At 37.1% G+C, this 24,831-nt stretch overlaps 1 protein-coding gene across 1 annotated transcript in view; it reads right to left on the reverse strand.

The window, feature by feature from the left end:
- Positions 1-1,736: 1,736 nt before the first annotated feature.
- The window catches only part of LOC104614422 (cGMP-specific 3',5'-cyclic phosphodiesterase-like), a gene marked incomplete at its 3' end in the record, with an annotated part of 32,179 nt that continues 9,084 nt past the window's right edge, over positions 1,737-24,831 (reverse strand). The window contains exons 4-11 of the mRNA XM_010287536.1: positions 17,061-17,132; positions 15,863-15,952; positions 14,501-14,638; positions 13,126-13,193; positions 10,880-10,988; positions 7,616-7,700; positions 3,258-3,433; positions 1,737-1,796 (exon numbers count right to left, since the gene is read on the reverse strand). Coding sequence (XP_010285838.1) covers positions 1,737-1,796; positions 3,258-3,433; positions 7,616-7,700; positions 10,880-10,988; positions 13,126-13,193; positions 14,501-14,638; positions 15,863-15,952; positions 17,061-17,132 — 798 coding nt within the window. The remainder of the gene's footprint in view (positions 1,797-3,257; positions 3,434-7,615; positions 7,701-10,879; positions 10,989-13,125; positions 13,194-14,500; positions 14,639-15,862; positions 15,953-17,060; positions 17,133-24,831) is intronic.

A 24,831-nucleotide genomic window follows, 5' to 3' on the forward strand; every position in this document is an offset into this window, starting at 1 on the left:
AGGAGAGGAGAGGAGAGGAGAGGAGAGTTCCATTTGGAAGGGACCTACAACAATTGTCTAGTCCAACTGCCTGATGAAGCATCTATTTTCTGTGCTATCAGATTATTTAGAAGCAAAACAAAGCAAATTGCAAAAAGTTATATCCAGAAACATAATTTTAATCTATTTTTGCTGTCTTGATACAATGATTTGAGTGCAAATTAAAAACAAAATTCTGAAGCCAAGTAAATTGCTATTCATCAGCTGATCCTCAGTAGTGGAACAAAAGTTGCAACATGCAATGTGTTAGCTTTACCCACCAAGGAGGGTCCAGTTTATAGACAGTGACTTGCTACATCACTGTAATTTAGGCACCTGGATTGCATCTCCACACATTACAAGGTGCCCTGAAGTTCTAAGATACCCTTATTTTTAGTGCCTGTTTTCTTTTTTCAGCTCAAATTACCTGAACTAATCTGATTGTTCTGTTAAAATTGAGAGTGATGGCTTCATAGCATGAAAATAAGCGTATTTGTTTCATGCCCTGGGATGTGACATGAGGATATGCGGTATATCCGAGGTGCAAAAGCTGCTCAAACAGCACTGCAAGACTGTAAGCTAGAGGAAGCCAAATCTGATGCACTCATCCACACTGCCTATTGGAGATGGCCTGTGCTATGCGCTCTTGTATTGCCTTAGAAAGTGCGCCTTAGAAAGCTGACATGGGCCAAGATTGTGCTTGGAAGCACGTGGATGGTTAAGCAGTAGAGGTGGACACTGGTTCAGTGCTAGGTTTACTGTGGTTCTGTTTTATTTAGCAGTAAAGATGCAATCACAGAGATTACAACACAAGCCCTGAAAAGAAACCATAGGAGATGCGTTGCATGCTGGTCTTGTCAGTGCCTCTTCATCGGTGAGCAACAGCATGGCAGGACTGCAGTTCAAAGGTTCAATGCAGTTCAATGCCTAACCATTCTAGAACTATCCTTAGTCTTGTGCCTTGTTCCATGGCAACTTGTTTGTCCAGTCCAGTCCCAAACTACCCAGCTTGTGGTCCCCTGTGTTTACCACCTTCTCCATCCCTCCCTTTTTTTTTGGACAGCAGGGGTGATGCTATTTCCCCTCCACCAGAGAGAACTGGAGAAACTAAGCACAGGCTGTGCTTTGAACTACACTTGAAATCATAGCTCTAGTTATTCCTGAGGAAGAGGTTTCTAAACACAGAATTAAACATGAGCAAAACAGGACACTGCATGGAAAAGTAACCATAAAAATAAAAAAAATTGTTGCATTAACAATTAAATACAGAATTTCTCTGTAAGGCCATAAAGCTGCACCCATACATGGGATGCTTGAAAGGTACCAAAGATATAAAATATACAACATTCAGACTTAGCTGCAGAAAGAAGAGTTCTCAACATTTTCCTTCTGAAATACTTAATCACTGTGAGTTGATACTAACATTGCATCAGCTGTTACTGTCACTTAAACTCGTGAGAAAGGCAGTCGGTATCCTTCTGGTTCTCCTGTAATTGCAGCGCTCTGGCCAACCTGTATCTCCCATTGTAGGCACTGTAACATTTCCCTTTTATGTGATGTATTGATTCAACTCAGGAACCGATCAGTTTAAGCTTCACTATAATTTTTGTTTCTGGAAAATGTGCTTTTGCATGTTTAGGGATGACGTGTGTAAAGGACTGCCCTTTGTTGTTCTATTAATGGAACATTTCTAAAGTAATAGTAAAAAAATCAATTACCGCTGTTACCTGCAGCTCCCTCGTTTCCTCCTCAGCAGCAGAAGCATGGTATGAGAGAACCTACAGAAAGAGAAAAGCAGCCCTTATAGTACAAACAAAAGAGCAATGTGATAAAAAGGTATTTTTCCTAAAGCAGAATTTTCAGCTTGCAGCTGCACTGCATTGCGTTGCACTGCATTTGCTGATGAAATCTAGCATCCATGCAGGGCCCGCACTGGTTTTAAGGAAGCTCTCTGAAAGTATATGGGGACATATCTGCAGCTTTCACAAATCTCCCACAGCACAGAATCTTCTCGAAATAATTAGGCCAAGAAAAAGTAAATAGTTTCCATAAAAGAGCAACGAACTCTGATTTTCTCTTTGGAAAGTTTTTATGCCCCACTTTCAAAGACATGAAACAGCTATAATTATGAGGCTGACATTGTTGCCATAATAATCCTTTCAGGAGTTCATTCAGACGTAAAAGAAAGTTTTGCCCTGACTGAAACTTGACCAAAAAAGTCTGAAAGACAGTATGTTTGTTTTAAATTAACAAAATAAGCTTGTATTTTTTAGCTGTTGAGAACACAGGACATGAAAATGTTATGGAGGTTTTTTAGCAACTAGAGATAGACTTTTTTTGTAAAGAAGCTGTCAAATACTAACCTATATTCTGTCTGGACTTCCTATATTATCTATGAAGTGTTATGGTAGGAGAGAGAATTGCTCATTTGCCCCATATAAACAAACAGGCGTTTTTTTTTTTTCAAAGCACTGAAATTATTTTGACAATAATTTTACCACCTTTTTATTTAACATGACTTAATACAGGTTTACTTGAGAGTTGTAACGTTTCTTTTAGAGGCTATGGGGTACATAATCCCCATTTCAGGAATTCTGCAAACACTCTGTTTACATAATGGCTGTTAGGAGATCCAAAGTCTACAGATTTTTCACTTTCAGCTTCAAGTTATCACCTCTGAGTAATTCAGCTTCTCAGACTAAAGCCCTCCTTAGCTATTAAACTTAACAGTAACCAATTCAAAGGCCGAGACCAGATGATGTTCATCTTGATATGGTTTGATGGAATCTGAGGAAATTGCTGAAAACCTACAATAATGCTGCTGTTACTCCAGAAACCGGTTTGTCTAAAGTACTGAGCCAAAATCATCACAGAAAACCTCAGACAAGAAAAGGAAGCCCCTAATCCCCCAAACCATTTCCTCTTCCTACGCAACAGAACAAACCCACTGTGTTGCCAGTGTGTAGCCTCATGTAGAGGAAAAGATGCATTCAGCTCACCACTAAATCTCCTGAGTAAAGTTAAAGTACAATACCAAATAAAATAGTCCTCTGCCACATATGGAAACAAGCAGAAAAATTCCTGTGCAACTCAACAGGCCAAATGCTGTTCTCCTGGGGAGAACAATTTCTGTTCAGTGTCCATGTGAGTAGCTGCACTTATGTGTAGAACAGACAGGATCTGGAGAAAATCTGGATCTGTTTTGGGCTAATTATGGACCACCTAGATTTTGAGCTCACCTCTAATGTCACCATCTGTTTGGCCATGGCTCTTTCTACAGCTTCGTACATCTGTGTATTCTGGATACCCAAGCCACAAAAGATGACAAATGCTTCCAGGAACTGTTCATCATTTCTGTTGAAAGCCTTGATTTTGCCTGAGTTTTCTTCCATCTTATTCACAAGTTGGCAAACCCCTATGCCAGGATATAGAAATTAAAAGGAAGTAATACAGAGAACTGCCAACACATCACCTATTATATGGAACATCAAAGAAAAATTAAGTCTAGGACAGTTTAGCCTACAGTATAAACCACCAATATACATAAAAGTGTCACACAGGAGTGCTGTAGGATTTTCCCCAAAGTTTTTCAGAGTAATTCCACTGTATTATAGACTAAATGCTAAAACGTTATATATTACTTAGTAGGCTCAGATGCATTTATTAGAATTTGTGAAACAAAAATGTAGGGCTTTACAGACTTGATTATCTTGTGAAATTCCAGGGTCGTTTTCATCCTAACTTTTATTATTAATAGTATTCTAGATTGATTTAGTCCCTAAAGACAATTTGTCCTTTGGAGGCTAATTAAATTTTTGTAACAATGCCAAAAGAACATTTATGAAAGTCAGAACAGTGGTACACAGAGATTTCACTTCCTTATTTGAGTCAGTACAGGAAATTTTTTAAAATAAATGAACTAAATGGAGAATACCCCAGTTGAGGCTCAAAGCCTAAGTATACTCACTGATTCTATGAGGATGAGATTGAATTACAGCCTGCTCCAAAGACCACCGATCTCATTGAAAAGCATCTTACTGAATTCAGCTTGTTAGGTTCAAACATGTTGATCAGTTGCATCTGTTTATTTTCTGATAAGAATTTCTGGACTTTTCTGTGCAAATGCCATTGAAAGGTCTGACAGGTAACTTCTACCAAACCTTGCTGCAGCTTAAATCCCTGACACCATTTTAAGCAGAGGGAAATTCACACATATACCTCACTTTAGTTTTACCTAGCGGATGGCAGTTTCTGCTAAGACATCAGAATATTAATTAAAGCAGCTGCACTATACGTATACGGTGTCTTTGGCCAAAACTGCTTTGGGGGTGATTATTGTCTTAAGTCAGTCCAAATGTTTTCTCACTCTCGTAAGTGTGAGTACTAAGAGTTTCGAGCATAAAAGCTAGCGTTTTCCAGGCCAACTGAAAATACCCCAGAGAGAGTAATAGCTGCAAATTAGAAATTCTGAAAAAAATTACTAAATGAAAAAGTCTTCATTTTCTATAAATTGCTATTGCATATCAGTTTGTATACTTTATGTATTTTATGAAGAACATTTTGCATCAGAAAGAGTAAAATATTAAAAATATATTTAACCAGCAAAAGAGAAGATAACTATTTAGCATGGTGTTTCCAGAACACTTTAAAAAATGTACAGGTTTTCTTGCATCAGTAGAGCTACTACTAATTTACAGAGGATATATGAACAGAATCTGAATGCCTTGCAGTTCGCCACTGTAAGGTCAGGGAGGCTGGATTTGCCCTCTGGTTATGGGTAGGGAAGAAATTATAATGAATATTATTTTACAGCAGTACCAACAGTGAACATAGTCAACAGCTACTGTAAGGTCTTGTCAGTGCTAATAATTTTTTATATGAAAGTATTTCCAGCATTTTAGTACTCTATGTTTACAGACTAAAAAAGCTCGTTGAGATTTTTAATTAAAGGAAAAAAAGTCTTTAAGGGAGCAAGTGTGCATCTGCCCTGTTACAGTAAGTAGAAAAACCAAGGAAAAGAATGTAGCACACACATGCAAACTGCGTTTTTAGAAGAACACTGTCCTTGCATGTATGAGTTTTAATGTCTGGTGACAGTGTAACATTGTCCTGTTTCCAAATTACATTCTGTTTTGGGAACTTATTTTAGTATCTGTCTCCTCGAAAGAGATCAGTAAGAATATTATAAACTGTTGTGGCAGGGGTTGTGGTATCTGAATATTGCAAACAGGATTCTGAACCTTAATGGAATGAGATGACCAGATACTTGAATGATAGTAAAAATACATAATCCCACCAAATAAGGATTCACTAAGAACAAAATTAACTTTCCCTGGGGAAAAAGAAGCTGCCTTATAAAACGCTATAGGAAAATCTCATGAAACTCACTTTCAGATCTCTGTTTGGTACTGATTATGACATTATAATTACTTCCATAGCAACTGTGATGTAATGAACACAAGATTAAGACTCAACAGTAAATAAGCCAAAAAAGCAAATGAATTCTTAAAAAACACAGCATTTGGATGCACGTAAATGTCTTAAAAAGTGAGAGAACTGCAGGAATATACTATGCAGTACTTAAGACTCTGGAACTGTAACTTTTTTCAAAAGCTTCCCCAAAGCATTGAGGGGGTCCATACATTACAATGAAAGGAACTCAACAGTCTTTATTGGGACGTAGTTATAAAATCACAGAAAGCTTCTGGAAAGCTTTCACCACATACCTGAAAAATGCACAAGTCAGGAGAATAAAAAAGTTCTTTTCATCTTTCTTACCAGTAAGACTTGCTTGGTTTTGCTGTGGACAGTTTTTCCCACACCAAGCCCATCTGCATACCCCACTTCCCAAATTCTGGTTTTGAGTATACTAATACTAAAAATAAAAAAGTAGACTTAGAATAATAGTCTTATATAGTTTATAGTATGCTAAAAGAACTTCTGTGTATTGTCCCAAAGACAATTTCTTGACCTTGCCCTATTAAAGATCTGAACATTAGGTAGGCTGTGAAACCTTAAAAGACTTCAAAGAGCATTTCCCAATGAGAATTACTCAGATTTGAAAAAAACACCTAAATGGGTGGCCTGACTGAAACTTTCAGTTTGAACTTCCACAGAAAATAACAATAGAAAAAAACTACATGAGATCAGGTGCAACTGTTTTATCAGTAGCTAACAGCATAGTGAAATATCTCTAATTAAAGCTCAACAGTTCAATCTTCATCCTAAGTCTTCTAGGGTCTGGTAGAATATTTAAAACAAAGTAATAAAAGAATTCATTAAAGAAGCTGATATCAAAAGAAATTTCAGAGAACTCCATTAGGTAAAGGTGATGCTTCTCTTTCTGCTTCAGGAGTTAAAAAGATTTGTCTTCATGGAAAAGGGAACTCGTATTTACTATATACATTGGGTTATGCAGTTTTGCCTTAATTTTCAAGGAAAATTATTTGAAGACCATTAAAAAATGCATTCTTGGAACTCTTAACATTTACTTGCCAAATTTTGTAAAGCTGAGGAAGATAGATTCATGCTGCTATCTAGGAATCAGTATAGTTTATGTTCTGTTTGCTTGTGGAACTTACTGATGCCAAGAAAGCAGGCTGACACTTATTCTACTCTTTATGGAACAGGGAAGTCCCGGTAATTTCCAAAAGCATCATCATCCCTTTGTTTAAGGTGAATCTGAAACTCACTGAAAGACTTAAAGCTCATTAAGCTTATTACCTGACCAGATCCTCAAAACTATTTAGGTGTACACTCATCTTTGAGGACCCAGACCACGGCTACCTAAACATTTTTAGGGAGCTAGAGATAACTAGGCTTCTAAGTTTCCATAAGCATCTACGCCTATGTGGACCTAAGTGATGTCAAATTACTTCTGAAAATGTTACCCCAGGAAACCAGTGGTATTATGGCCATTCTTTAAAATAGAAGAAAAGTAGTTCTAGAAAAAGCAAAGGAGATGCTGCAGAGATATTTACACTGGATAGCTTTAGACACTTAAACTAGTGTCTTACAGTAGGACTATAGGCTCCCTGTGTAATCCACAGAAAGAAGCAGGCACCTCCAAAGGGCAATTTGAAACACCAAAACTGTACCATAGCTAGCCTTCTAATGTATGCACCTTTCTGTAGCCAAGTCTCATTTGAAGAAACTGTCCATGTCTGTGCAGTTCAGCTTGCCGTTCAACATGCCACCACTGTTCCCTAAAAGCCCAGCATTACAGACAGCTCAGGCCTGAAGAGCTTAGTTACTGATTTACATCTTCTCTTCCTTTCACGGTCTTGTAAAATATCTACACAGGCAAGAGTGGTAACCGACTCTGAACAGGAAGCAATGAAAATAATTTCACTTACAGAAAATTTTCAAATGCAGAGAAGCTATAAAAATGGCAAAGTATCACAAGAGTGTTGTAGATACTTGGTAACTTACTAGGTAAGCAATTTACACTCAGGGTTGCAGTGGACTTTTTAGTTGAAAACATGATAATTAAGGATCTTTTCTCCTGGGTTGAGATTCCATGTTGCTGAGATTATACTGTGGAACACAGAAATACTTCTATGAAATGTATGAAAATTTTTTTTTTAAAGATACCTACCTATCACTTTATTCTTTTTCCCATTTTTTATTGGTGTACACAGCAAACTCTTTATGTGTTGACTTACATTTTCTGCATTGTCATTCTGTTAAACAAACAAAAAAATACAGTTACAATTTTAAAGACTAATGTTAAAGTGGCTGAAGTGAAAAAGCTGTAGAGCTGGGGTCTACAGCTATTCTTGGCTTACATACTCCTTCAGAAAGCAACCATGTCTTCAAAGAGTTTGCACACCTTTGGCTGGACAGTATAATAATCTGATACAAGCGTTGGTGAATAATAATACAGGTAATGATGATCATCTTCATTCAGTGGGAGTTTACAGCGACTTGTGCAGTTGTGCTAAAAATGTGCTAATTTTATAATGGGTCCTTTTGATTAGAAGGTACCACTTCCATGAAAATGACAACTTTGCGTCAAGTCAAAGTGTTCCACTCAGTGCAGCTGAAAAGAGATCAGATGGGCTTTAGGACACCTTTTTACTCTCATCAGGTGATGAGCTGTAAAAGTAACTGACCTTTCCCCTTTCCAGCGTATCCCCTCACATGGCAACGTAAGGAACAGATGCCATAAAACAAGAGTAACTAGCTGACATTCAGCTAACTATGCACTTTGTGGCACTAAAATTTTCGTAAATTCTTTTGGTTTCTTTAAGATGCCTTGATTAATCCACCAATGCAATGAAAAGGAGCTTAGTGGAGACCAAATTATGATCCAGAGAACAACAGGTAGGAAAACTACCACCAACTAGGTCAACATTCTGTAGCCTTCCAAAGACCTTTTATCATGTTTCGTGCTCCAACAGAAGGAAACTGAATTTATTTGGAGGGTGGAAGAGTGGAACAAAAGGACAATGCATCTTTTTCAAATACCTGCTGAGAAAAGGACGTAGTTCTGCTCTGACTGCTCCTGGAATAACGTGGCAGTTGCTGAGAAGTACGTTTGGTCCAATCTCTAATTGTATGTGACACAAAAAAATGGGTACACACTAATATTTCAGATCAAAAGGTTATTTTTGTGGTTTTTTTACTATTGTTGCTCTGCTCTCTGGTGCTGTGCAAGGATTGTAGACAGTTTCTTTGCAGGCAAATGCACAAACACTGTAATGCTTACAAGTGGCAATAGGAAATGTGATTCTTTAAAGAAAACATTAAAGGATTACATCATGCCAAATACTTTACATGACTCCAGGAACTTAAGTACTACTACCTAATAGTAGCCCATTATCCAGAGAGTATATGGAATAACTCAAGAGTAGGATTTGCTGTTTTCTGAACTGTGACATACCTGTAAAATCAGCTGTAAAAAAGGACATAAGAATAAGCATCTCTTCCTAGATCTCTCCAGCAAGGACAGCTGAGAAACACAAAGTCAAGCTGGCAGGAAAATTGGTTTATGGCTACCCTGAGAAGAACCTGCTATTCAGGTGCATTGAAAGTCAAACTGGACTGAATTGGAGATAAGACAACAGTGCATAGTGCTTAATAAAAATGCCTGACCCAGTATTAATGAATAGGAAGGAGATTAAGCAAAAATGGACTTAAATGCCCTTAAGGAGAACTTTCTCTCCACTGCACTAACTTTGTTGGTTCAGGGAAGAACGCGTACACATGACTGCTGAGGCTTAGCATTTGGCTTCCATACTGTCCTTGTAAGTGGCTGGAATGTGAGCCAGGCAACATCACAGCTCTTCCACAGATAAACCCAAGCTGTTGTTCTGCCTCATGTCACTACCTAGGTAGTTGAGGCCACCAAAGCATTTAGAAAGCACAAAATTATTTTCATAAGGTGAGGAAGCATGCTGTTGAATGTCCACCAAAGAAAGCAGCAAGCCAGGGTTTCTAGGGCACTAGATACACCTGAGATTTCCCACAGATGCCAGGGTTCATCAGATTTCAAAACATTTAGCCTACAGCCTTGCCTTGAGACTGCTCCTACACAGTGGTGGAGATGCAGCAGTGTTGAAAAATATTATCCAAAATTCCATCTAGCAGTACTACTGTTTTGTTTTTATGAGTTTCTTTTACATGCATAAGGTGTAAGTCATCTAGATTCCAGGAAAAAATGCAAAAGAAATCTAATGCTACTGACAAAGTGAAAGGCCTGATTCAGACAAACATTTGTTTGCATGACTCTCAAGGTATTAATTTGATTTTAAAATGTCTTCAAAACAATCATCTCTTTCTTTATTGATCTAATACAGTATATCCATCCGATTCTGTTTTTACTTCCATTCCTGCAGTTAAAATAGCTCTGGGCTCTGTAGTGCAAAGTGGTTAGCACTCAATTCCTGTGTTCCTCAATCCTTCATAGAAACCTACTCCAGAACATCCATGAAGCCTTGCACAGAGAAAAAGGGAAGCAACACAGCTCCACACCATGAGCCTGACCCTTCTTTCCACTTAGTGGAACAATCACATTGAACACTGTATTTTCTGACCTTTTCATTGTGCGTCTCAGAACAAAGAGTTTGGTAAAAAGCTATCTGCAGATCATAACTCCTCTCCCTCTTACCACCCTCTCCCTGAGCCCCTCTAGCCAACAGGCTTAAATATAAGAAGAAGAGCAGACACCTTTCTAATTTCTGCATTGACAGGAAAATACAGAATTACAAGTTTGCTTTTTGTTAATGATGACTTTGAAGGCAACGTGACTGTAAACCTGGGTCTTGCCAAATGACCTTCTCTCCTAACTCTCCAGCATCTGTGTGTTCAGTAGTACACCATACCACAAGCTCACACTTGAAGTGTGAAGCAAAAGCTCCTGAAGAAAAGTGAAGTTGTTCCTTCTCCAAAACAGCAAAGAACTTGCATCTATAACATTAATCTTTGCCAGACCAAGAAAGGAAAGGAGAGGATAAAAGGGAAAGAACTTCTGAGAGCCTCCCAACACTCACAGTAAACCACCGAGGATTACTGGGAAAACCTCCAGCTGTTCTTCACTTAAATGTCTTCCACGGAACATACTGCAAGCTCTCAATATCACACTGTCTATTTATTGACAACTTTAGTGTTAGGCTTTTCTAATAATGGCTGTAGGGATAAATTCCTCCCCTGGCCACCGACTCATTTGTGTGAGGATTGTACCATTTCTTCACTGATAATGAATTTTATCAAGCAAATGTACCTTCCTTTGTGGTTGTGCAATTCTGACTGTGGCCATTAAATTAACAGAAATAATAAGAGGAAAACAAAAAAGGTTTGAAAGGTAAACAGAAAAACATTTTCCATTTCTGAATGTCACATCTAAGCTTATTTTACTTACTGTCCAGGGAAATCTTCTGTCTTTGCAGACATCTGGGATGTTGAGAGGCGCCATCGTATTCTTGACATACTGAGCATACATATAATTGATTTTGTTTGTATCATAGTCCCTGAAGGATACAATATTATTATTATTATTCTGTGCTAAGTATGAAAATGGGTCATTTCATTATGCAAGGCAGGTAATTGTAGTATCTTTCCTGTATGAGGAAAGGATGTAACCAATAGCTATATAATGGAGTTGAGTTCAAATCCTTTATCCTACTCCAGCTGTCATCACAAAACCACAGAGTGGATTGAGTTATACATGCCACAATTTCTTTAGTATTCAACAACGTTAACACTGAACACCAAACTTAAGAAATAAACAAATCAGTACAGTTTATGCAGATGAAGGATAAAGAATGAACAACTGGGTTTATACTGAAATAAACAGGACTTTTTTAAAACAAACTCCATTCACAAATCTGACACTTGAAAAATCAATACTGGATGAAATTCACATATTCTTTAAACTGAGTACAGCAGATAAGTAATATTTGTGAATTTTCTGCTTCTAAGTTCATCTCAAATTTGTTCTAAAAGTAAAGGCACAATCAGTTGCATGGAGATTCTGTTACTGAAATAGAACTGTTTATTCCAAATCAGGACATAAAATATCTTTACAGAATCAATCGTCTCCTACTTTTTTAGCCATGATGTATTTAATTAAGGCATTTCAACTCTCTTGGACCCTTTGCCTGCTTTGGAGGAGGACGCATGTCCTTAATAATAAAACTATTGCCATCAAGCTCCTGTAGTTTCCCTCTGACAGTTGACTTGACTTTAGTTATCCTTCTGGTGTAAGGATGTTCACAGTGCTGGAGGAAGGGAATTGCTCTTTCGTTATTTCACAAATTTGATTATACAAGGAAATGCCCCACAATTCTGAGAACCAGTCTGATTTGGGGTTTGATTCAGGTCCTTGATTACATAAGAAGCCTGAAATATTACTATGTAAGGTAATACTTCCTATCTAATCCATGTCATTATATTTTTGCTATTGCCCAAAATTGTGCCCTTCAAGCATAGCAGTTCTAACTCCAATGGCTGACTCATAGTACAGTCCTTGGCATATAATTGTGCTGTCTCATGAACAAGATACAGATAAGCAATTAAGCCTCCAAGATTCCTTCCCTATCAGTTATGAGAAATAATTTACTGATGGCCCATACAAGCAGTAAATTACATTTTGAGTCCATTAACTAGTAACCATGAAAGGGACAATGATTAGGAAGGGTAAATGCTCTTTACCATTCCCATAATGTAGAACAGGAAGTAAACAGGAACTTTCTCTTTCATCCTGTGATCTTACTAGCCTGTTGTACCTCTGTACTTTCTGGTTGTACATTGTCTAAAATCATAATACAGCTCACCAGTTTTTAGTTGCTCAAGCCACACACTTTGGACAGAATTTTCTTACATATGGAATTGAATTTAATATAATAAATATTCACTGCATAAAGGGGTACAGAAATCTCTGTTTTCTCTCTGCACACTATATCTGTACTAGTGCAATTTATATATAACTGTGTCTCTTTTGACATTATTTGAAACAACTGTTTTTGATGACAGAGAAAGGTAATGGAGACAGTAATGTTCAAACTTCAATACAGAGGTTCAGACTAAATTTGGAAACTATTTAATCTGGGTATTTTAATTCAACTATTTCTACATCTTTCCCGTCCTCCCAGGTGAACTTCTTAATGGTTTCTCAAAAGTTAGAACTTTAGGACTTTATTCTTGCTTTAGTCAGTCATGTTCTTTGAGTCTATGAAATAAGAATAATGATTAAAACAATTTATTAAAATCATAAATAGGATTAGTATCTACTAATGTGGGTATGTCTACTATACAAGTCATCTATGCAAATTTCTTACAGATCAGTTTTAGAGCAGCCCACCAACTTAGGATTTTTACTTCTCACATTTTGTACGTTTCCGTAGCTTAGCCTTGTGATACAACTATGTGCTTAAACCTGACAAAGTGAAGAGATCAGCCCTACTCTCCTGTTCTGCTCAGTGTGACCTTTTTAAGGCAGTAGAGTTTGTCTATGTACATTTCAGGGAAAAGCTTGCTCTGTAAAAATAGCAGTAATACATAGTACCCAGTGGAAATAAGGTCTGTTATGAAAAAAAAAAAAAGTTAAAAGCATAGTTTCTTCAACATTCTCTTGGAATGAACAAAAGTTTGAATTAATTGTTTTACCTCTTCAGATTTTCAGCTGAATCTTCTAATTCCTCAGATTCCATGTGAAACACACTAGAAAACGAATCCTGGAATACCGAGAGGATATTTTAATATATAGGTGTATAAGGTTGTCGTAAGTTAGAATAGTAATATTCATGAAAAGCTTGTTGCAGTTATCAAAACCTATTCTGTAATAAAGACAAGTGTAAAATTATTAAACTTCATTTCACATCTACCAGCAAGTGTACAGGATTCTACCACAAAAATATCTTTTGATGCAACTTTAAGTATCATTGAAGCGTCTTGAATGTCTACTGATCACTCTGAGAAGAAATACCAGTATTTACAAGCTGTGCCAAATTTATTTGTCAGCACAGAACTGCTTTATTTTAACATTCATTCAATTCTAGACCTGCTTTGCTTGGACAGGTGAGGACATCAAAACCTTTTAAACGTATTGACTGATCTCTGTGTTGCTTTTCACGCAGCTTTTTTTAACAGTTGAGAAGCCTAAATGTAGAGAGAAATTAGATTCTGTTTGTACTAAAGATTCAAACTACAGACTGCAAACTAGGTGCTGGAGTTTGTCTAACTTGCAAGGACAGTGTGAATATGTGAATATAAAAGTCATGTACATTCCTATTCTGTATTCTTGTGTGCAGAAGTGACTCTTCTGAATCCAGTGAGAAATGGAATTGTGGCAGGTGATCACAAATGCTGTGTGTTATTTCTGTGATACAGAACCTGTAAATGCTCCCCCACTTCCAGATCTTAGTACACCCATATCTATAACAATAGTAGAGATAAAACTAGCAATGCCAGTACAAGACTGAGTCATGCAACATAATATCCTGCTCCTTGTTCTGCAGCCTGTTTTCAACAGGAAGGAAATACAGGTGGGCAGATTGGAAAAGAGTTGTGCTTTGCTTCAGTGAGCCGGGATCTTGGGACAGGCCGTGATTCTGTTTAGATATCTTGTTTAGGTATACTCAAGAAATAAAAAGTGCCATCAAAACTGATTCTGCACAGGAAGCAAAGGCTACATTGTTTTTCTCCCAGCCTTCTCCTTTTTTCCATCCTACATCAGTAGCCAAGAAAAGGAGTTAGGAAGGAGTTCAACATTCAAGATCTATGCCATAGAAAAGAGCTTAGAGCCATAGTTTCCCAAGAGGTGATGCAAAATGACTGCATAAAATGGAGGTCTGGTGTACACAAAGACCAAACCCTCTCAAGTCAACACCTAACCTGAGTAGATGCCGTAAAAGAAAAGGCAGAGGATGAAAAGGCGACACAACATACTACGGGTTTGAAATACTATTTCAGAGTCAGAATGGAGGCCCACGCTGGTGCCAGGGAATAAGCACTTCTGCCTTTAGGCAAAAAACATACTCACAGTACAATCTTCATCCACTATGAAGATGGTACACCTCTGCACTTGCATGAAGGATATTATAGTGGCAGCTATCTTCTTCAGAATTACTTCCAAAGACTGCTGCTCTTCAAAAATCAGGCTGGCAAGATCAAGAAGCACCTGGGGAAAAGGTCTTTTGTGAAATTTTGACTAATTATTTAAGCAGTAATTATCATGACTACTGTCTTTGATTCTTCTCCTCATCCTTGAATCAAGGAAGTCAACGTGTATGTCTGTGACCAATATTTAGTTTTGTCTCTCACACAGACTGCAAGGTAACAGTATATAATAACTAGTTTGACACTTTTGATGAAAGAAATAAATACCATAGTTAGCTGTCTGATGTTTTCGGTCAGAGAGACAGAACAGATCTAGGCATTAAGAGTTCATCAAATTAAACCTGAGAAAATCCAGATAACACAGTTATTTGTCCTTAGGAAACCTAGTTTCCTATGGCTCATGTGTGCATTCTAAAAACAGTGATATTTACATTTCTTAAGAGTTTTGAACACAATTATTTTCTGTGTAATTCTAACAGATCCTAATGAACTCTATTGTGAAAACATAATTTAGATACAGTCTGCTGTATTTCAAAGCTGCTGCTGAAGGACTTAGCTGCTGAGATATGCTCATATTATATTCCTTTTTTCCTCACAAGGAGCATGGAGCCAATTTGAAAAGATTATCCAAATTTGTACCAATTTACAAACACTGATCATCAATTGGAAACTCAGACCTACCAGAAAAATTTTAAAACAACAGCTGCCTAGTTGTTTCTCCAAAACCTTTTCATATCATATATGGCAGACATATTCACCCATAGAGGCCATGGCATTAATAACCCATCAGTTATAAAGATGGCTGCAAAATACAGTTACATTAGTCAGAATCAAATTCAGCTCTCCATTTGATCATTACTGAAAATATGGTTAGTGACTATATATAGTGGTAGCAGACTAAAAGAGTAATCTGCATAACCTCAACCATTCTCTAGGGATAATTCTATCCAAAATTTCTGGAGTATGTACACCTCTGGTTGTATAATATGTACAGTGAGCCACAGGATAACTTCAGGCAATATCTCATACATTGACATGGGATGAATTTTCTGACATGTAGCTTTACCTTCTTTCCCCCGACAGTCCACTTCTTGTAGCCCAAGCTGGAATGTGCACAGCTACTTCTGAGTGCAGTTAGTTAGAGCTTTGTCAGAGATACACCACATTCAATTAGATTAATTAAAAATAGCCAAAGAATAACTACCATATGAGAAATATCAGGAGGACTGATAACTAGCTAACCATCATAATTTCGGTACTCTTGGGACAAACCTGTTGACCATACCTGATTACGTCTGTTCTCAAGCAAAGATGTCTCATACAATTGAGCGTTGTGAAGAACAATTCCACAAAATGCCAAATAGGCGGCAAAATCCTAAAGACAAATGAACATCAACACCTCATGAAGATAATGTCTCACAGCATCTTAACTGTATTCATAACTCTATTCAAAGATAAGCTACTGCAACTGTTGTTTTCACTTTGAAGTATTAAATGATATTTTAAAGTTATTTTTGCAACCACACATTCAGGGTTGGTTGTTTTTTTTCAGTTACTCATAATTGGTTGTTTGCTCAAGCATCTCTTCTCCCTTTTTTAAACTAATGATCTTCACAGTTTATCCTGGTAAAAGTAGGACTGATATAAGAAGGAGCTGAGAGGAATCAACTCATTTTGCAGCAATGCATATGCTATCTAGAAAAACTGAGTGCAGACAATCAGCCTCTGTGATTTTGGGGGATTTCAATCTCTTCAAAAGCAGAAATAAAATTCCGCTAACATAGCTAACTCCCCTTTCAGAATGGGATTAATTCTGATATCCTGCAGCTACTCAGTATGCATTTTGTTTTAAACAGGAAGTTTTCAAAGGGAAAGGGTGAATTACAATTTTTTTATTGCTGAGGGTTAAGTCAACGTCTTCAGCCTGAGCACAGTCTGTTTTTTGCTGTACCAATCTGAACGTGAAGTTTGGAAATGTTTGGAAAGCAACTGCAGTGTGAGAATTAGGAATCACGGTGTTGTCTGCTCTCCTGACTCTCTCATATATTGTTCAGAATTAATCCAAAGCTTTTTCTCATCCTGCAATTGCTATATTGAGAAGTGATACAGTATTTAAAAAATAATCACTACACAAATTTGAATATTCAAAATATGTTTGTTGGGGATGCCAGGAGAGTTAGAACCAATTAACAAAAAATTATGTCTGAAAACTTATGAAACTGTTTTACAATGCATTTGTAAAGCCTGTGTTTCAGAGGTATAAGAGATACCATGCTGATCCAGAAGTTAAACTATTTCACATCCACATTTCTCATGGCCTCATGAAGTCAGAAATTTGCAGTATTACCAGGAATTTTTACTTTTTCAGAGGTGCTTAATTTTTAATAACTTTAAAATTTCCGATCAGCATGAAAAGTAGTAACATATTTCTTCCCCCATTCCCTCATGAAAATAGAAGAGACATAAATGTCCAGCTTTTATACCTTTTCATCTTGTTCAGTGAAAGTGCCACCAATTCCAGATTTCTTATTGATTGCTTGAGCCACACCAACAACCTAGTGTATTCAAAATGGAGTAATTAGATAATTTTTAGAGTCTGTCATTGGATTCTATTTCTAGACATATTTATAGAAGATATTAAATGATCATTACAGGTATTCATTTGGTTGACCTTCAGATAACAGAAGATATTTAAGCCTGTTTTTTCCTAATTTATTCATATTACAAATGACTGAGCATGAACCTGGAATATCCAAAACAATAAGTGGCACGAGTCCTGGATGCTCTTATGAAGAGGGGTTGATTTGATCCAAAATTGATTCTATAAATTGGAACAATCATTTCCCAGAAAGACAACAACAGTTTACGCTTCTGCAGTCATAAGTCAGACCACACAACAGCTCTCACTCTCTAAAGTTCATCGTCTTGTGTGTGTAGAAAATACCCTTCCTGCTAGCTCTGACAAAATTTCCAGAACATAGCCTCCTTACCAGATCTAGAGTTTGGCTACAGTGACCTTTTTGTATTTTGTGTCTCTCTGAATCTGACCAGATTAATTTTCATCTGCTGAAACTTAGTACACAAAGGTTGTGTGCCTGCCAGACAAAAGTTTGTTACTCAAACTTAGTACGTTTTCAAAGGTACGCTTTTACTAAGACCACATTAAACCAACACTAAGAATAAATATTTTATTATGCTTCAGTTGATAGTTAGACTGTCCTGCTTGCCAAGATGTGCTGGTATCTCGCTGTTTTAATTTTTTAATTTTTTTTTTCCCTATGGAGCAACTCGGAAGGTAGGGAAGAATCCTGGTTTACAGGTGAAGAAACTAAGCAAAGGGTAAAAAGTCATTCACAGGTCCTGCAGGACATCCGCAATGGACCCACAAAGCAAACCTGTATGCCCTGATCCACATTAAAGGCTTTCCATTAAGTAGTTCTTTCTGCTCTTGACACATGGCTTAAGTCCTAGCTTTCAGATGGACTATGTATTAAGATCACCAGCCAAGAGGCTTCATAAAGTAAGACTGCCCACATAAGTAAATCAGTGCACAGGTAGTAACAAGGAAGATTTACCTGAACTAGGAAAAAACTGCTATGATTTATGAAATAAAAGACATCAACAGAGCAGCTCCATTTACTTCCTTTGTTGGCTTGTTTCCTTTTGGATTTAAGTGGAAGAAAACTGAATCCGTGTAACAATAAACCAAAACAGATTGAACATTTAGTTTTATTCATATAAAGTTCTGTCTAAATTATGTTAAATTTCAGATGATGCTTTTTTAGTATAGAAATAATCTGTGGTAAAATTTTATTTCAAATTTCTGGACATAATTCCATGAATTGGGAGATTAAAACATTATTTCTTATGAAACAGAAAACAGTCCCTTTAAGGACAGTCAGTGAAAGTCCAAGCTACTGATGCTTTTGTAACTTTCTACGTAGAGGACAGTTAGCCAGTAAACATGATCTCTCGGTACAGGATGTTGGTTTAGATTTAAAGAAAATGTAAAATGAACATGAGAGAACAACACAGCTGTTCAAGCATGGTGCTTTTGTTACTGCCAGCCTTTGTGGAGTTCAGTTCTGCATGCTGGTGACAGCCTCCCAGGAAACCAGTCTGCCCCTGCAAACAGCAGAACTCCTGATAAAAATGAAAGTGGAATTCAGATCTTTGCTTACTACTGATTCCAGTTTCTAACGCAGGTTCTAACTCCGACATTTGGGGAGAAATGAAATTGGACTTACTCTTACATACTCAACACGGATGTCTTCTCTGGTAACTTGGATCTGTTTTTCAGAGCCCAAGGTAAACAAGAGAATTTAAAGAGACCTTCATACAAGTTAGTATGAAGAGAAAGCGAGTGTTTCTTTAAAAAATTAATTCACTGGGACAGTGTTTCTGTAGATTTCCCACTGCAGTTATTCAGGCTGTGTACTGGCAGTGACCATTCTGTCCTGTAGACTAGTTTAAACTTCTTCTGGATTCTGTGCTTATCCTTGTACTTCTGTGCTTCTACTCTTCTGAGTCATAAATTAACCACGTAATTTCACAGGACACTAAATTTGGAAGGCTTTCAGAAGGAGAGACAGGTTAATTTCAGTTGAGATACTTCTCACTTTCACTGTCAATATGGTGAAAATGAGACATTTTCTAACTCAAATATTTTGTCATTCCATTAAAAAAGGTTATTTATTTTTATTATTATACTATACATTACTAAAGCATACTCTTGTTTTCTATTAAATTGTTATTACAATAAATATTTCTCTTTGATGCATAAACACTTCCTAGATCATAGGACTTAAAGGCCTTAGCCTTTCCCTAATATAATTCAGTATGTTTCCACTCCTTTTGAGACTTTGCAAATTAGTAACTAATCTGACTTTAGGCTTAAAAGAATTGGAGAAAGTATAATAGTTTCTTCGATTTGTGAAGTAAAAAACCAAAAGAGTTCTGGCTGTTAATGAGTAATGACAGGTTTCTATAATTGATATCAAGAGGAGGACCTATAAGGTGGTGAACCCAATGCCATTTATCAGGATGGATGAGAAAGGTAGATGACCTGAGGAAGGTGCCAAGTGGAGGGTGGGGACAATTATGTCTGAGCCATTACTTATATTGGTACCCAGAAATGAAGCCCATAGTTTATGGTATCAAGCTGAATAACCACTAGCAACACCTGGAATGGATTTAGATTAAGGCAGAACTGAAAGAGGAGTAGCACCAGAGCAAGAGGTAGGAAAGGGAGGCTGGAAACTGGGAAGAGCTGGCAGTTACTCACTAAAACCCTGCACTTCCTTACAGTCAGACTGTTGATCTATATAAATGGCTGGGTCTCATCTTCCGCTAAACTCAGTAAATCTGCTGTGCAGTAAACTCGGAGGCTAGAATATGCTAGCTCAGGTGAAGCCTGCCTAGCTAAGTACAGTAACATGAAAGAGTATGTGGTAAAAAGCCATAAAGTATATGCAAAGATTTTGATTCTTTTCAGATTTTTTGGCACACTTACAACAAATGATTGACAAAGCTGTGAAGAACTTCCTTTGTTTGAGATTCAAGTAGTGTTAAGACTAGTGCAAGGTGTTAATGACAGTACTTTTTTCATCTTGCTTTTTTGGGATAAACAATATCAGAAGAAAACTTGTAGTGTGCATGTTTAAAAAGTTGTACTTAACTACTAATCATTAAATTTATAATTGCTAAACTGATGGAAGGCATACGGTTTTATTTTTGTAATGGAAAATGAGGCAATTTACTATCTCTTGGCCCTGCCTTCCCAAAATACCGTTACAAATAAGGTCATTGTTCTGCAGCATGAATCACTGCCAACTGTGGGCTCAGAAAAGTCTGTCTGACATGAAGCTTAACTGTCAGCTCCATTCCATACAACCCAGTTTTTCACATAGTCAACCTCTCATTTACTTCAGTGAGGAATATTTCTTCTCCAGTGAACTTTCTTACTGTAATAACAATGTACAACTAGCCTTATGTACTTCTATAGCGGATTCTGAATAGCAAGCAAATCCTTTAACCAGTCGACATGCTTTTATGTTAACCTACATGTGCAGAGATTAATGGTTAGGCTTTTCTCATACCAGTCTCTTCTGTGGGTATTCATTTAATTTTTTTTTTTTTTTCAGTTTTGATGCAGCATGAGCTAAGACAACTTTAATGAGGTCAGTGGCTTTTTAAGGCATCAAAAAGGTGAGTACTTTCATTTTGTGTAAAAATATCCCCTCCCTGAAAGGAAAGTCTGTGGTGCTTAAAAAAGCTGCAACAAAACAGTAAAAGGACCATATTAATATAGGAAAAAGACTATTTAGGCTCCCTTTAATAGCACTGCAGGTTTTGCATACATTAAAAAAGGCATGTGTTCTAAGAGAAATGGTCATTTTCAGATCTTTGTTAAGGTCTTTCAATAAAAGGTTTTAACTGAAGAGGGAGGAAATAATTAGGAGAATAAACCTGTTAAAAATTTATGGTTGATGATAAAAGATGCAGATGTAAAACTTTTTGTTGTTTCAGTGCCATTCTAAGCTTTTACAGACAACTTTGTTGTATGTGCCATTTTTTTGTCAAAAAAAAAAGTTTTAGATATTAAACTGGTCCAAATTCTGGCCTCACTGATATCGCTACACATTCCAGTGAACTTTGCTAAATTCTGTAGAATGTGGTGTAGAGACAGTAATGAGAGAAACCTCAGTTGGATATTATTTAACCATTGGAGTCTTGCCTGCAACCAGGTAATTAGGAGAAGATGTAGGAAACTCAAGAGGATCTGTTCCTGTTACTAAAGTAACTATGTAACTAGGACAAAAGTAAATCATGTGGTAGCGTTTTAGGCCATGGAGAACATATGCCTGTATTTTTGAGAATACTAAACACAGTACGAAACCCAATTCCTCATTTTTAAAACTTACTACAAACAAACCTGAAATAACAGTAGGCCTGATCTGTGATCTCCAGCTGGGAGTTATGTTTGCACTAGCAGAAAAATTGAATCAAAGGTGACTTACCTGCTCTGAGCTCAGTTATACAGAAAACTTATTCAGATAACAGGTACATTAAAATTGTGAAATTTTTGTGGCAATAAACACGACATACCTGAGATAAAGCTAATTCTCTGTAAAGCCTGAAGTATATGCATATCCTAAAAAAATGACAGTCCACTCAAACACTTGCTCATGAAAGCACTGTTCCAGTCTAACAAAAAGGTGTTTTTTAAGTTACTTAGGCACAATATTTTATGTGTGTTTAATACTCTGGCAGGCAGGCACCAAGTGAACTTTTTTGAAAGTTGAGTCCTGTAGCAATAAAGCAAAAATATGTATGTTTGATTTCTTGTCATTCTCCTACTATGCCTACAGAATTATCCTGTATATTTCTTGGTCACCCAAGACAAAACTAGCAGGAAAGGAAGGGGTTAAAAACAGCTACGAAAGGGGATGACCACTAGAAAAACTTAAGGTAGTACTCTGGACTGAAGAAAGCCAAGACTAAGGGAAAGACTGAATTAACTAGTATCTGCTTATACTTTGATACCTGTGAGCTTACTGGCCTAATCCCTAAAGTAACCAGTGAGCTGCTGAGTGCTACACATTCTTTTTCATAAACTTTACCCCTAGTCTGACCAAGTAGGTGGGATTGTAGAACAAGGTATATCTATAGTAGTCATGCAGTTCCTAACAAGAGCCTTCATCTAGGTTTGCTGTATTGAAAGCACGTAAGGGGTGGGCAGAAAGGAACAAGCTGTATGTAAAAGACCTTAGTGGTCCACCTTTCTTTAAAGTCAGTTGAAAAAATTCCCCTTGGATCAGAAACCAAGTACTTTGTTATTTTCCATTCAGATCACATAAGATAGAAATACACCATGAAGATGAAAAGCAATTTTGATGATGGAATTCTTCTCTTCCTTTCAGTCCCAAAAAGGGGGGGAAAAAACCTCCAACCATTATTGAGTCAATATCCACGCCTGTTCTACCACATCTGAACAGCTTTCCTAATTGTATTCTTGCTGGCAACACAGGTAATCTTCCAGTGCTTCTACTTGTTCTGTAATCTTTCTTCTTGATCTGTACCTGTTATCCATTTAATAAAGCCTGACCCACATTACAAGGAGAGTTTTCTTCCAATTATCAGAGTGCTTTACTTTTACTATTTTTTTTCCAATAGCTGATTCTTGCCTCTAAAAGCAGCAGGCTACCTAGTGTATTTCCCAGTAGATGACGACTGATGACTTCAGTGATGACGACTGTGCTCTGAATTTTATCTGGATTGTTTCATGCTGCAATTTTTTGAGCACTAAGATTACATGCATAATTCTGTGAAAGCTGTTCCAGCTCTACAGGAAGCTAGTGCCCTTTTGAGTTGGTTCTTACTTCAGATGACTTAAAAATACAATTAGTATAATTTTGCTTCCTAAGAAGATGTATTTTTTTATTTACTTTGCTGGCACCTGAATAAAAATGACATTAAGCCAAAGAAGGCTTAAGGTAACAGGAAGAGGGAAACTCAACTTTTATCTCATTTTAAAGATGGGAACATATCCACTTGAGAAAACAGACTAAGTGGTTTTAACCTTACTTTGCTCTCCTGGTCTTGTAGAGGTTTGATTCAAGCTTATAAAATCATCCTGCAGGGACAGAACTGTATTTACAGACTTTCATTTTTAATCAACAAAACTTTCACATCCTCTTCTATCATTCATGCCAGCAGTAGCCTGCGTGATTTCCAGCAGCCTAGCTACTATAACACATGTCAGCATAAACTGAAAATCCACCCAAGAAGCAAATTACTGATCTCCATAATCCTGCAGCAAGACTGCTACTGTGTGATTTCCAGCAGCCTAGCTACTATAACACGTCAGCATAAACTGAAAATCCACCCAAGAAGCAAATTACTGATCTCCATAATCCTGCAGCAAGACTGCTACCGGACCTTGAGTGAGTTTGTTTAAAGTTAGCTTGGCTAGACCTACACTATACTGCAATGACTGTGATGTATTATACCTGAAGTGTTCACTGTGTGAGAAAATAACTTAGCTGGCTAACAGTAACATGCCTTGTCACATTTTACAGAAGAAAATTCAACAGGATATTTTCAAAGGCTGTTGTAAATAGAGTAGCATCCCTGACTTGCTGGGAAGAGCTTCCCAGTGATAAAACACAGGGCAAAGTAAACAACAAACTGAACAATTGGAGTAAGCATTGCCAGAATAAAACATTTCCCTAGCCAATTAGTAGGAAGTTCAATCTTACATACTTAGAGCCTAGGATAGGTCTCAGTTAATGGAGCTAAAAGTTCCCATATGAGAAAATCATACAGATTTTTAGTAGAAATTAAACTGAAATAGAATTTTATGGAAATTATTTTGCATAGCTGAAAGAAAAAAAAAATGCAGAAATAACAGAAAATTACGTAATTCCTATAGATGTCCTACAGCAGCTGTAATGACTCTGTGCATCAGAGACTATCCATTTTACAGATATTCCAAACCAGTTGGAGAGCTGTACTGAGTATTGTATCAGTTCTGGATAACTCCAGAAGCCGGTTTACGTGAAGGACTTCCATTCCCTATTCAGTTCTGTCAAATTTTGTCAAAATGACAGTTTGTTTACAAATGTCTACAAAACCAGATGGAGAAATTCGAGGTGATAATTATTTGCAACAACTTCTGTAGTCCTTTGTTTGGATCTCTGAATCCAAGACCAAAGAAAATCAGAAGAAAGTGCCACTACCTTTACTGACTTTATTACGGGAGCTCTAGAAGGCAAATCAGTACCATTTGAAGCTTCTGAAAAATTAAAGATTTAAGCACACCAGGCATGAAAAGCTGCTTTTTGAGATACACAATGCTGAACTGCCACAACCTTATGTCTTCTGCCAGTAGTGGTACAAGCACTGTAGCATTGAAATGGTTAGCATTAATAGCTACAGCTAAAGCCTGTGGCCGGCAATACCAGTTTCCTCTTGCAAAAGAAATAACCGTGGTAACCCTGTGGTACAAGCTGGCTAATACTAACTTTTCATTGGTGGCTTTTGTACTGCTGAGGATAAAAATTCAGTCTGTTTTGAAGGTTTTGATGTGTTCTCTGATACACATCGAATATCCAAGTAGCAAGTCTTACATGCTGATGTCTAGATAACTATACAGTTATCTGCTCTTACAGAAGAATGACCAGAAAAGAAAATCTTTCAGGATCAAAATGGAACCTTTGCTATGGCTTATGACAAATTTAAATACACAAATAG

Source organism: Phaethon lepturus, unplaced genomic scaffold (genome assembly GCF_000687285.1).
Source record: "Phaethon lepturus isolate BGI_N335 unplaced genomic scaffold, ASM68728v1 scaffold53585, whole genome shotgun sequence".
NCBI lineage: Eukaryota > Metazoa > Chordata > Aves > Phaethontiformes > Phaethontidae > Phaethon > Phaethon lepturus.